The sequence below is a fragment of the Gymnoscopelus microlampas genome, assembly GCF_963454915.1.
Source record: "Gymnoscopelus microlampas genome assembly, chromosome: 8".
NCBI lineage: Eukaryota > Metazoa > Chordata > Actinopteri > Myctophiformes > Myctophidae > Gymnoscopelus > Gymnoscopelus microlampas.
In genome coordinates this window covers 50669060-50682978 of record NC_139945.1, presented here as the reverse complement: position 1 = coordinate 50682978, position 13919 = coordinate 50669060, and the positions used below count along the sequence as shown (strand labels likewise).

The window sequence follows — 13919 nt, the reverse complement described above, 5'->3', positions numbered from 1 at the left end:
TATTACATTAGATCTTAACTCTATGCTCTGTCCCTATAATATGCTCTAAAAACTGATAAACTGAGATTCTGAATATAGTACGTGAAGTCGTTATGGACATATTAAAGATTAAATAAAATGTGTGTTCCAATGCTCAATTACAATATAATTTTCCATTATTAACTTGGTTGATGGGGTATGATTTGGGAATCATAACATTTTTGCTAAACATTCATGCTAAACACACACTATATAGTCTATAGTGGTCAAATATATAACTTATAAATAAAAGGCCTGTTACAATGTTGTACGGGGACATACAACGTTTGATTGACTGGTCATACAAACATAAACAAGGAGTTAAACAAGGAGTATCCTGTCCTGTATTACAGAGCAATGAAAGATTGTTGCTCATTTTAGCACCACTAGAGGGCGATGTTTTACAGTACATGTACTGATATAATGAGCTTTGATACTGTCCCCTTCAAACAATACTGCTGACAGTACTGTCCATCCATCCTTACCTCATTCTCAGTGATGTTATTCTGTTTGTTTTGCTATCATCTGCAGAAGAGAAAACACGGCAGTCACACACTGGACAAAATCACTTGATCTAGTCTGACGCTGTGGTTATTTGACTAATGGAACCAGGAACTGAAACAGAAAAACATGTTGAGAAACAAAGACGACCATTATGCTAGTTTATTACACGGCTTGGTTGAATGGCTGATTCTGATCAAATCAATAACCTTCCAATGTCCAAGCGGCCACTCTACCTCCTGACCCACTGCCTCCCTCCATTCTACCTCCTGGGCCCCAATCTTACGCCCCAATCTTCCACAGAGAGCAGGACAACAAGGATAACAAAAATAGCAGCAGTGTTTCAAACAATCTAATTGTATAGCTAAAGAGTACACAATAATGTTTCTGAGAACAATTGAGGGGAGAAATAGGCAATGCGGTAAAATAAACTTGATTCATATTGGATCAGCACTGCCTTCATAGTTTTTACTTTGTGGTCTTCAGTGACCTCCAGGTGGGTCATGCCCAAAATGAGCATTTATGGTGGCTAAGAGACTGCAAAATGCCACTTCCCTTTAAATTGTGTTGTTTGATTCGATGATACATGATACACTGAGGGTGCATTTTGAAGTTCCTCATTAACTCATTAAAAAGCATCGGTATCATTTTAGATTTTAGCTATATAGCAAGCAACACACATTTTTCAGAAACTGTTAGGATTTATAAGGCATTTGTAGAATCGGCCTCAGGCATAGAGTTAAAAATAATAGAGAGGGCACCGGATATCCCCTCCCATCCACTTGCATTGAGTTGCTCACCCAGCGCATGAAGCGATTTAACCCCTTGAAAATGTGATGGGCGCGGCCTATTTGGGGCTTCTGCGCGTCACAGAAGTGACGCGTTTTACGTCACAGAGGTGCACACATAGATATAGAAACCTAGATACCTCATTGGCCTCTGCAGTTCGTTGGAGCAACTCGTATCGCGGCCGCCATTTTCGCGTAGGAAAACGGACACTCAAAGTGACTACTGGCCAATCACAGCGCTCACAGCGCGTTGACTACTGGCCAATCACAGTGCGTCTTTTCTAAGATTAGTCAGAATCTAGTTGTCCCGCCCCCACTTGCCTCTGATTGGCCTACCGAACGCCCCCTTCTGTGACACACACGGAAGCTTCAGGGAAGCTTTCCTACGCAAAAATGTCCCCCGTGATACCCGTGCGCAAGCTCATGAGTCAAGCCCATTGGCCCACCGTTTTCGCTTGTTCATGTACAGTGGCCCCACCTGCAGTACCTATGAATGGCCAACATGTCCAATGCGCTTCAATGCAACCACTGGGTTCTGGGGGCTTGGCCTCAGGTCTTAATGGGTTAAACACAAGACACAGTGGTAGCACTTTAAACGAACATCCTATTAACAAACATTAATTAACCGTTAATAAGATACTTATAAGTCTTTACTCATAAGTAAGTAAGATGCTTATTAACCTTAGTATTTGTCAATAAAAGCTATGTTATTGTAATAGCGTTGTTAATACACTTATTGGTAGATTATTAGACCCCAATACGCATTAATCAGTAAGGCACTTATAAGATGTGTATTAACATTATTATTCCTTAACAAGGCAATGTAAGTGTTTATAATGGCATTGTAAAAAAACATTTTTGTTATATTATAAAGCCATAATAAGCCTTTAATTAGTAGTTAATAAGGCACTTATGAAGTTCTTATAAGCTGCTTATTAACCTTATTATGTGTTATTAATGCTATACAAGTCTTGATAATAGCATTGTTAATATTTTTGTTAGATTATAAGACATTTTTAAGCGGTTATAAGACATTTGTTGACAGTTTCTAGACTGCTTGGGATACAAACATTTCCGGGGTGATTTTAATGGCTACTCTGGCTTTTGTGTGCACACCAGGCAGTTTCTAAGTTTCTTGGTTCAGTGTTTTGATATTTGATATTCACTTTATTTATTTATTTGTACTACACATCCCCTTCCTTTATAAACCCATTGTGACTTCAAACACACTCCACTTTAACCATGTTAGATTCATTGAAAACTCATTTCCTTGGTTCTGGTGACTGATATTGTCCTTCTAATGCGTGAGAGGGCTGTGTTTTTAGTTAGTTTAGTAAAAAAGAAATGTAAAAAGTATTCCCTAATATCAGTCACCAGAACCAGGGATATCTATTAAAATGGAGTTACTTTGATTGATTGATTGATTAAAAGTTTTTATTAGGAAAAAAGAATGTAAAACAACACAGTTACATTTATATACTTTTGTCTAAAAGGTCCGCCCAAAAAAGTCCTTGCGGACTTGTTTCCGTTGGGGTCCTTAATTGGTATTAATTTCATAGACATATATAGTAGCAACCAAACAGTTCAAATACAATGGGTTTATATAGGGGGCATTTATATAGGGGGCGTGTCTGATGAATGTGTCTGATGAATTGAGTATTTCCAATTTCCAATACTTTTACTTCTTCTAGTCTCCATTACATCTCAGAGGCAAATATACTTTTACTCCACTACAATTATTTGAAAACTTTAGTTACTAGTTACTTTTCAGATATAAATTATGATATTATGAAACATACATTAACCACTTTAGCCCTATTTTATACATAGGCTATTTGAAAATAGACCATCTACAAGCTCACAACGTGCAGGGTTGCCAGGTTTTGTGACAGAAATAAGCTACCAGGTCTATGAAAACAAGCCCAAAAGAAGTGAGCCCTTCGCCCTTTAAACACGTACATTGGCTATTTGAAAACAGCCGATCTACAAGTTCACAACCTCTAGCAATAAGAAACTGCACTTAAAGAAACAAGGCCAAAAAAAAACGCCAATATTTACAAGCAACTCTAAGGAAAAAGTAGCCCAAATTCTCTTATAATAAGCAGACATGGTTTTATTGACAAATAAGGTTAATAAGCATCTTACTTACTTACTTACTTAAGTCAGGACTTATAAGTATCTTATTAACGGTCAATTATGATGTTTGTTAATACAATGTTCGTTTAAAGTGCTACAACTAAAATCACCTGTAATGACATCTCACATCTCTAGTTTTGTTGACAGGAAATGAGGAAAATAGAAGCAGGCAGGAAAAACACAGAGTGGTACAAATTGACAAACAAAAAGAGAAGCTCTGAATGCAAATGACTAAGCCACACACAGTAGTGTACAGTACTTACAGGGCAATACCACTTTGGTAGAGGTTTGGGTTGTGTAGTTACCTTGCCATGATGTAACTCCAAAGGTTGACAAGAAATCAAGAAAAAATAATTGCTCCATTGATTAGAAATTGATAAATCAAAATCTGCTCCTCGTTGACTTACATTGTACGGCGAAACAGCTCTCAAAGTCACTCTTTTAGTCTTTTAGCATATAAAATGTATTTATTAAAATGTTAACTTCCTGTTGATTTTACTATTTGAAGATCCGGATCCGGATCCACGGATCCAGTCCGGGTTTTCTTGTGGAATGGAACATTTTTATAAAAAAAACGACACAGTGTACTGGGTTTTGTGATGTTCTATATTGTCTGATATATTATCTATATTGTCTTTGTTTGTGTTCGTATTAATGCTAAAAGAGTGACTTTGAGAGCTGTTTCGTCGTACAATGAATGTCAATGAGGAGCATATTTTGAATATTTTCTAATCAATGGAGCATTTTTTTTTATCTTCTCCACCTTTGGAGTTACATCATGACAAGGTAATTACACAACCCAAACCTCTAACAAAGTGTTCTTGCCCTTTAAATATTTTTAAAATATCCCTTTCCCTTTGAACAAGAAGTGATTATCAGATATCTTGTATGTATCTATATGGAATGGGGAATTCCTTGGCCTCCCCAGGTTTCACTGTACTATATATCATAAGAAAAGAGGAACAAAGTACTCACAGTAGGCTACAAAGTGTACAGGGTCAGTGGAGAGAAATGTCACCAGTACATCACAGCAGGAAGCACATCAGCTGAGAGGGTGGAAGTTAGTTGAGAAACAGAGACTGGGGAGAGTTTGTCTTTGTGGTAATGTCATAAGGGAAAACCACGTCCGACTTCTCAACGGCTGTCACTTCTTCTCTAGATGAACAGAGATCACTGACACAGAGTCACTGAATCGTTCATAGTACACGGTACTTTTAGCATACACTGAACAGTGAATACCGTGACAAACGTGGATTAAGGGGAGATGTTTCTTAGGTCAAGTTTGCTCCTTCACTGAATGGATTGAGAGATTAAGCTTTATGATATCTTCGAGGACGTATGCCTGGATATTGTGTGGATTATAAGGCTTTTTGATCACTGGCTGATGAAAATGGAGAGAAGCAACAAGATATCTATTCTTATCTTTCTGATGACCTTTACAAGCTGTGGGTCAGGTAATTTATATTTTGCTTTATTTTATGTATTGAATCGAAAATACACAATGATACTCTAAATACAATTATCGTATAATTCTGAAAATCCCCCCCTCTGACTTTGAAATTAAGGAGAGCAACAACCCAGTAACAGCAAGGAGAATTACTATACATTTGTATTAATAGTTTAGTCTTCCCTTAAGAATCTTTGGTTTCCCAGTGTCTGTTCTAATAAAACAGTCATTATTTCTGACACGATTCAAATTTACAGAACTGGCATAGAAAATACATTAGATGGTTCAAATATTTGTTTATAGAAGCATATTTTACATCCTTCAACCAACTCTCTCAGAGACATACAAAACACACTTCTTTAGATAGTTTCAGGTCAGACCCTCGATTCTACCTTGTTTTCCTGAAGAACCTGGCACTAACCCTATTGATAGTTTCCTTTCATTTGACCCGCTGTCCAGGGGTACAATGTCAATATTATATGAGATAATCTCCATTTTGAAATGTCCACCTCTGAATATGATCAAAACGGCATAGGATCGTATTTTGGTGCATACCCCGGCACACTATCCGCCAAAAAATGGGACTATTCTCACCTCAATACACAATACACTCTCTCTGTGCAAGACATATTGCAATTTAAGGTAGATCATAGAGCTCACATTTCCAAGGCCAAATTAGCTAGCATCTACCCTAACGTCAACCTACTTGTGACAAATTCAATGATGAAACTTATTATTATTATTATTATTATTAATAATAATTGTATTATTATTATTTATGTTTTCATTCTTTATACACACATACATACATTGATTTAACTCAGATCATATTTGATCATGTGAAGCGAAAGAAAACAATCATTATAAACTCCAAAATAATGTACTTAGTGTGAGGTGATTTCCTTGTATTTCATACATATTTCCAGTGCTTTCCAGTGCTTTAATTGAATTGCTTTTGTGACAGTGTCCTGAGGTGTGTAACATACGTTTCTCTGTTAATAGGTTTAGACCTTCCACAGCCTGTTGAGCTAAAGCTGGAAATTTGGGATGGGGAGGTTACAGCGGTTTGGGACCGACCTGTGGATGCTCCACTGAATGTCCAATACCAATACAATGTACAGATGGAAAGGTACTTTTCTATTTACCCTCTATAAAAAAATGTTGTTATCAATATCAAACATTCCCTTTCCCCTTTATTTCCAAATTAAACATTTCCAATTAAAATGTCCCAATTCAAATAACATTTTCCAATTACAATTGTCTCATATTATCTATATTTTTCTTCTCCCTTTCAGTTCCTATGCTTTTGCTGCTAAACAGTATGGTATATTAACTATTAACTAACGTAGTGAAATAATTAAAAAAGATTAAACAAATGCACCATGGGTGCAAACCCTGCCTGCATCTTTTGTGCTACTTCTCTGAAACAGATTTTTTTAGGTACAAAGTTTTTTTTTTTAAATGTACAAAAATGTCTACAAGCTCACAATCGCATTGTGACATGTCATGAGCTTGTAGATCAATCCACCCATCAGTTCCCACTGTTGACCGTGACTGTTTCCTTGACCTTTTCGATCCAAAAAAGGCAGCCTGCTGTTCATTCCCTCTAAGTTTCATGAAAATACACCCATCGGTTTATCTTGATAACCAACATAAACACACACAAACAGAAAAGATGGATTACTGTACTCTGCCACACTTTCCTGCATACAGCAGGGTAATAGGCTCTATGCACAGCAGCCATATTGGGAATGAATTGGGCCCCTTCCTTACTTCCTTCACAGGTGTTACCAATGTGATACTAATTAAGGCTCTGTTCCATTTAGTGTGGCATAGTGGTTGTCTTATTTTCAAGGACCCCCATAACTCTGAGAGTGTACAAATGGAACCAAATGGACCCTTACGGGTCCATTTGGTTCCATTTGTACACTCTCAGAGTTACACACCCACCATAAGGGGCCATTTGGGAACCAAAATGGAGTGTTTCTAGTGAGCCAACATGCACAATATCAGCACCCTGACCAGAATGGAACAGAGCCTTCATTAGTATCATTGGTAACACCTTTGAAGGAAGTAAGAAGAGGCCCAATTTCTTTCCAATATGGCTGCTGTGCATAGAGCCTGATGCCCTGTTCCATCCACATCGGAACTCCTTTCAGGAGGTAACCAGTATGTATTCCATTCTCAGGTATGGTGTTCCATGGACTAATGTGACCAGCTGCATGGGGATTACGGTACCCCACTGCGACCTCACTCATCTCATCCAGGACTACCTGGCGCCGTACAAAGTCAGAGTTCAGTTGTTGATGTGGGACAGAGTGTCAAAGTGGACAGTGATGAAGAAGTTCCTCCCAAATGAAAGTGAGCAAATCTTTGTATAAGATCAGCGCGTATATCCTGAGGGTGTCTAAGTGGTGTTGTAAGAGCCATATATATGATCGTTATTTCTTATTTGATGACGTCACCGCAGGGCTTGGTCAAGGCCCAGGTTGCCTAGGTATTTAACAAGGTCCCTTATCAAGCGCAGGTGTTGCCAGTGGCAGAGGCACATGTGTTCATGAGGGCTGGTGATCTGTAAGCGTTGACTGTTTATTTTGCCTTATTGTTGTCTCCGCCAGGAGACTATGTTTTCACTTTCCGCCCCCCCCCCCCCTCGGCCAAGCTAACATTGGTCAAGCCTCACGTGACACGTGACAATACGTTGAAAGAGTGTGCTCTGATTGGCTAGTGAGACGCATGACGTATAGCGGCCTATAAATAGATGTGTCACTTTGAAAGAGTCTTGGTCTCTTTCAAAGTGAGGTAAGACAGGAATAATCACGAAATGGCTGAGAAATGGCGGAGTAACACTTAAGACAGGATTAATCAAGTAACACTTAAGACAGGATTAATCAGAAACAGTACTGGCGGAGACCTGTGCTCCGAGGAGCACATTTTCTAGTTTATTTATGTATTTGTATGCTGAAGTGACTGACAAGTGACAGAGAATAAATATATTTTTTGTTGAAATCAACGGACACATTCTGGACATCAGTTTGTATTTAGCACGTCTGAACTTTAATCCCTGGCCATCGGCAACCAGTAGTGCCAGAAGTATAGGACTTTTGACACTACAGGTGTAGAGATACAACACTCCACCCCACCAAGTGCAGGAACATACAGTGCCCACACAGTTCATGTCATTATTACTCAATGTCATGGTCATTCATTTCTCTTCCTGTTCTGCTTCTATAGGCAAACTACGGCCTCCTTCATTCACTCTGGTGGCGACTTCCACTACTCTGACAGTCAAAGTTCATGCAAAGCCTATTTTCAAGAAGCTCTTCCTTCTTGGGGTGACATACACAATCTATTTGCAGGAGAGAGGACACGAAAATAAGGTGGGGAGAAATACTTGTGCCTTGTACTTTTGATATTAACCTTTTGAAAAATATACAAACATCATTTAATAAATCCACAGTTTGCTTGTTTGTTTGTTGCAATCTACAGTATGTACAAGATTTTATTCAATGTATTCTACACTGTGTGGGCAACAAAAAACAACCGCACAGAAATAACAGGTCTGTTTGTATAACCAAGAGTTCCATGACCTATACTATTATATAAGAGTGTAGAAATTACTAGACACAGTATAGTTCTCTACTGTACTCTAGACCGGATATCAGCACTGAACAGTAAATAGAAACCAGGCTTTCTGCCGGTATTGCAGAAATCCTGGTGATGTGCGCTTTCGCTTTGTATAACATAGTGAATTAAATACCTTTTTCATTTTTGCCCTGCAGACTACCCCAGTATCTCTACACAGTATTGAAGAAACAAATATGTTTGATTCCCTCAAATGGGGAACAGAGTATTGTATCAGCATCATGGTAACGGCCAACGCAGCTCCTACTGTAAGCCATGTGTCACCACAAGAGTGTCTACTGTTACCTGAACAAGGTTAGCGCAACACAAAACATACAAACCATAAGGCTTCCATTTCAAGTCTAATGCTCAATGCATTGCCTCCCATTGTCTTATTGGCACCCAGTAAACTCATGTTGTTGTTGTTGTTGTTTTTGCTCCCTCCAGAGTGGTACATAATAGCTGTGTCATCCCTGTCGATCATGGGTGTTATGATATTTCTTGTCATCGTGCTTGCTATGATCTGCTGCTTCCTGATGCATCCAGAGAAAACACCTAGCGCTCTGGCAAGTATACTTTAATTTCAGTATATGGAGAAAAAACACATTTGCTCTGAATGCTACCACACTTTGGACCGACAGTGTGGTAGCATGCACTCACATTCACATTGGACACCACAGACGGAGAACACAAAAGCATCCATAACAATCCCTGGCATAATTACAGCCTTACCAGTGTATTTTTTGGGGCGGTGTAACCGCCCCCTATAAGTGAGGTTTGGACACTGACCAATCCTGCACCGTGATTGGCCAATAGTCTACAACGCAGTCTACAACGCTAACCCTTCCACAGTCAATGCAAATCTATACTTTTGCAAAGTCAGCCAATCACATTACAGCTAGTGTCATCACCACTAGCTGTAATGTGATTGGCTGACTTTGCAAATTCAGGACTGTGATTGGCTAGCGAAACACATGACACATGTGCAGCCCTATGACTAGCAGTATGGACTTAAAAAAAAACACTTTTATGTTTTTAGCGGCGCTAGCCGCTCTATACCTTTAGAGGTAGCCCTCTATACCTGGCTTTTGCGTCAACGTTCTGATTGGTCAGACACGTCAACAAAGTGATTGGTCAAGCTTCACGTGACACGTGGCTTTAGCGGCGCTAGCCGCTCTATACCTTTAGGTATAGAGCGGTAGCCCTCTATACCTGGCTTTTGCGTCAACGTTCTGATTGGTCAGACACGTCAACAAAGTGATTGGTCAAGCTTCACGTGACACGTGGCTATAAACACATTATAAACACTTATTGATGACAAAATGTATCAAAGGCGCCGCTACCTTCACACAGGTGTGATTTTTTTTTAAGTGAATCACTTCCATCACGGTGATGACCACTGTGACCACACCGCCCACTTCACACTGGGTGTGATTTTTTCTTTATAGTCCATCTAGCTCCTCTCCTCAGACCTAATGTAAACTAATGTGAATACTAACAGAACCTTCATCTTCATCACAGAAATCCCCCAAAAGCGGCTGGTCCCCACTTACAGCTACGGAGGCCCGAGGCCCGGTGGAGACTGTCACAGACAAGGGCTGGCTCCTGACCATGTCCAGAGGCGAAGTCAAAAACTGCGTTGCGGAACCGATGATCACACAGCAGATCACCGTAAATAAGGGGGACGAGAACGGGCAAAGTTGGACGAGCATGGACAGTGGTGTGAGCATGCAGTCGAACTCTACGGAAAATGGTAAAGTCAGCCCAGCAGACAGTGGCTGTGTAAGCATGGGGGGCTCAGAGAGTTCTGCCAGCTACAGAAGTGGTACAGGAGAGCTGGAAGACAGGATGAATGCCAACTCAACCAGAAAGAGGGAGGATAGTGGGCTTGGATGTCCGGTGGACTGTTCTGAGAGTCTGGATATCCGGGACGCTGATGATAGGAACGCTTATCGTACCCAGAGCCCTTCAGCTCTGCAGATGCATGCGTGTGATGGAGAGGAGAGTTTAAACCAGATCTGTATAGATACAACAAACACAGCACTTGCTGACATTGTCTCAAGCTACAGGGCTGGGCCTCAATCATGTGTCTGTTCAAGAACAGGCCAGTGTGTTTGGTGCCAGACAACAGGGCATTACAGAACCAAAGAGCAAACACAGTACAGAAATCCACATGCTGGTGATGGATTTGTGAGCGGCTGCCAGCATATTGTGGATACTTCAGAACGGGACATGTCATTCCCAAGTTACAATCCAAAAATTCATGTTAAAATAGAGACCATAGTCAGCATGGGTGGGCTGGAAACATCACCCAGCCTCCTGGAAGTAGAGGCTTTCCCATTCTTAACAACTCTTTCAACCCTACCGTCCCTAGTGGACGGAGCCATCAGCTGTGGTATCAACACAATGTCCCTCTCTCTGTGTGATGTAGAACTGACTGATTAATATGGTTTCTGTTGCTGTAATGTTTTCTACTCTGTGTGAAATATGACAAAGACACTCAACATGCTGATCCCCCTATAGGCTGCAGTTCGGCTTAAACCCTCTATACTAAAACGGACATGAGTTTCAAATGTACTTTTTACACTCTACACCTAATATCTTAGCAGGTCTTCAAGCTCACAATACGCTGTGAGCTTGCCTTGTAGATCTGCTGTTTCTGGCGAATGTTCCCCCCAGAATAGGGATACTGGAGTTCAAGTGGTTACTAAAGTATAAGATGACCATATTTTCAAACACCCAAACCGGGACCTTTATATAAATGTGCACATTCATGCTGTGTATGATCATGCAAGCATGTTCATGTGCACACATTTATGCATGTGCTGGTGCGCACATGTATACAAAGGTTTTCATCAGATGGGGGATAATTGTTTTAGCGCTTGACACACCTCACTGCACCCTTCAGACAAACATGATGAATGTTCATCCCAAATCATATATTTTTTTAATGGGACAATTGTATAGTGAATGTTGAAAACTGGGACATTTTAGTGTTTTACAGGCCTTTGTTGGGACCCGGGATATCCATCTAGAAACCTGGACAATCGCAGCCAAACCAGGCCGCACTTTAATGCTAAGTCTACATATTAAGTAGGCTTTTGTTTTTTGCATGTGACTGCGGAACACTGTCACACACTTTATGCATATTTGATTGCATTTGTTTTGTTTAATATTTTTACTCTTATTCTTATATCAAAAATGTAATTGCATTTCAAGTTGAAGTTGGGTTAGGGTTAGTCTGGATGTCCTGTTTCAAGTATCTTACAATTTCCCCATGTGTCTAGCACGTGAGCACAATAAACTGTGCACAACTGTGCAGCCATTGTCTGTGTTTTTATTTGATATGCTCTTAAAGACAGGAATGGACCAGAAGATAAACTGCTCGGATAAACAGCAAACTACTTGCCATTAGCTGTTGTTGCTTCAGGGTTAGGATTAGATAAAACATCTGTAATCTGCAAAAGGTGTTGTGACGGAAGCGGAATAAGTGGTGGGAGGTTTCCGTTGGTGGTGGTGGTGGTGTGGGGTTAACAGATAAGAAACAACCTAAATATTCGGTGCTTCTGAGATTAATCTTGACTCATTCTGCAACATTTTATAATAGAGATTATATATTATATAATCTCTATCTCTATATTAAAACACTATTGTATATTTGAAATTAACTCAAACAAATACGTTTATGAGCCTTCTGAGAAAATACACATTATCCGAGTCATATCATGGTCGAATAATTTCCTCACAAATGATAATTTCCCCATCCCATGCCAACACTATGCAGTAACTAAAAGTTTAACATTTCCCATTTGTCAATTGAGGATTCCTCATTTTAGTCTAGGCTTCCTTTTTAAAGTGGTTTTAATGGTCTATCTAAAGTAGATAAGACAGTAGCGAGACAGGAAACCGAGGGTAGAGCTGGGAACACCATGACGTGGTTGACACACACACCATGGTGTGCCCTAAATGTCCTCATTTTAATTTGTTCATTTCCCTATGTCAACAACACACATTTCTGTTACGCTTGGGGATGGAATGTAGCACCCAAAATGCCGAAAACAGCCACAGGAAACACGGAATGAACTTAAATAGTCTTTACTTAGCAACTCAGGTACACCTCACAGGGCATACGTCAAAACATAGAAATACTCTTGCAAACAGAAACCCGAGCAGGCAGAAAGCACAGGGCTGCAAACGAACAGAAGACAATTATATAGCAACCTACTGTACCTTATCACTAATATCACAGAACACTCCTTAAATACACTTCCAAGTCCAATTAAACAACAGTCTACAGCTGGGTTATCCAGGTGGAACCAGTCTCTCAATCAGGGCCACACAGAAAGGGGAGGGGGTGAGCAGGAGGGGAGGCATGCGATAATCCGACAGACCTTTTCTCCGACTATGTGGCATCCGCGTGCGGTTAGGGTTAGGGTGCGGGTTTGGTTCGGGTTTAGTATTGAAACGTCGGAGCGCTGCGCTGTCGGAGGAATGCGCTGTCGGATTAACGTACTGCACCCGAGCAGGAGCAGAGTCACAACAGGGCAGTGATGGGCAAAGACAAATAAAGGTAGACGCCTCCTTCGGCTCTGAGGCATTGGTATCTCGGGCGCCATTTTAGCGTAGAAAAGCTTCCCTGAAGCTTCCGCGTGTGTCACAGAAGGGGGCGTTCGGTAGGCCAATCAGAGCCAGGTGGGGGCGGGTCTTTTTGTAACCCAGCTCTTAACCCTTTAAAAGGCAGCAGCTGCGCAGCATTCAGTTAGTTGGAACTTGGCAAACTCCACACTCTGGATTTGTGCAATAATAAATCGTCTTTTACTACAGTTTAAACAGGTTCCTATTAGACATGGTCTTTCAAAGTTGATAGCTCTGTTCTGACCTGAATAGCTAACATTAAGGATGTTGGCAATTCTGCAATGTGGCCAGCATATTTCATGTAGTCTGTCAGTGAATGGAGACAAAAATATTTGGTGACTATTACTGTTACTCGAAAGTATTTTGGTATGAAAATATGCAATTTAGATGTAACCAAATATAGGCCTACGCCTACTGGATCCATAACTCCATGTCTCGCATTTGTGACAAACTTAACCGCTTGAAAATAGGTTGAAAATTCAGGGAGTTGTGATGATTTTAATTGTGGAGAGACCGTCTGCTTCGGGTGCAGTACGTTAGTCCGACAGCGCATTCCTCCGACAGCGCAGTGCTCCGACATTAAACAGTAAACCCGAACCAAACCCGCACCCTAACCCTAACCGCACGCGGATGCCACATAGTCGGAGAAAAGGTCTGTCGGATTAACGCATGCCTCCCGTCTGGCTTCAATGGACATAAATGCTTTAGAACAGTGGTTTTCAACCTTTTTCATATCAAGGTCCATTATTTATTCGGCATTTGAGCCATGG

General features: G+C 40.5%; 1 protein-coding gene across 1 annotated transcript; it reads left to right on the top strand.

Annotated features, from left to right (window-relative positions):
• Positions 1 to 4555: 4555 nt before the first annotated feature.
• On the top strand, positions 4556 to 10708 carry il10ra (interleukin 10 receptor, alpha; the record flags this gene model as incomplete). The annotated part of the gene is made up of 8 exons (XM_084064713.1): positions 4556 to 4897; positions 5893 to 6019; positions 7079 to 7251; positions 8125 to 8270; positions 8673 to 8829; positions 8962 to 9084; positions 10016 to 10468; positions 10584 to 10708. The coding sequence occupies exons 1-8, from the start codon at positions 4828 to 4830 to the stop codon at positions 10706 to 10708; spliced, it is 1374 nt and encodes a 457-aa protein (XP_083920839.1). The 5' UTR covers positions 4556 to 4827.
• Between the last annotated feature and the right edge of the window lie 3211 nt (positions 10709 to 13919).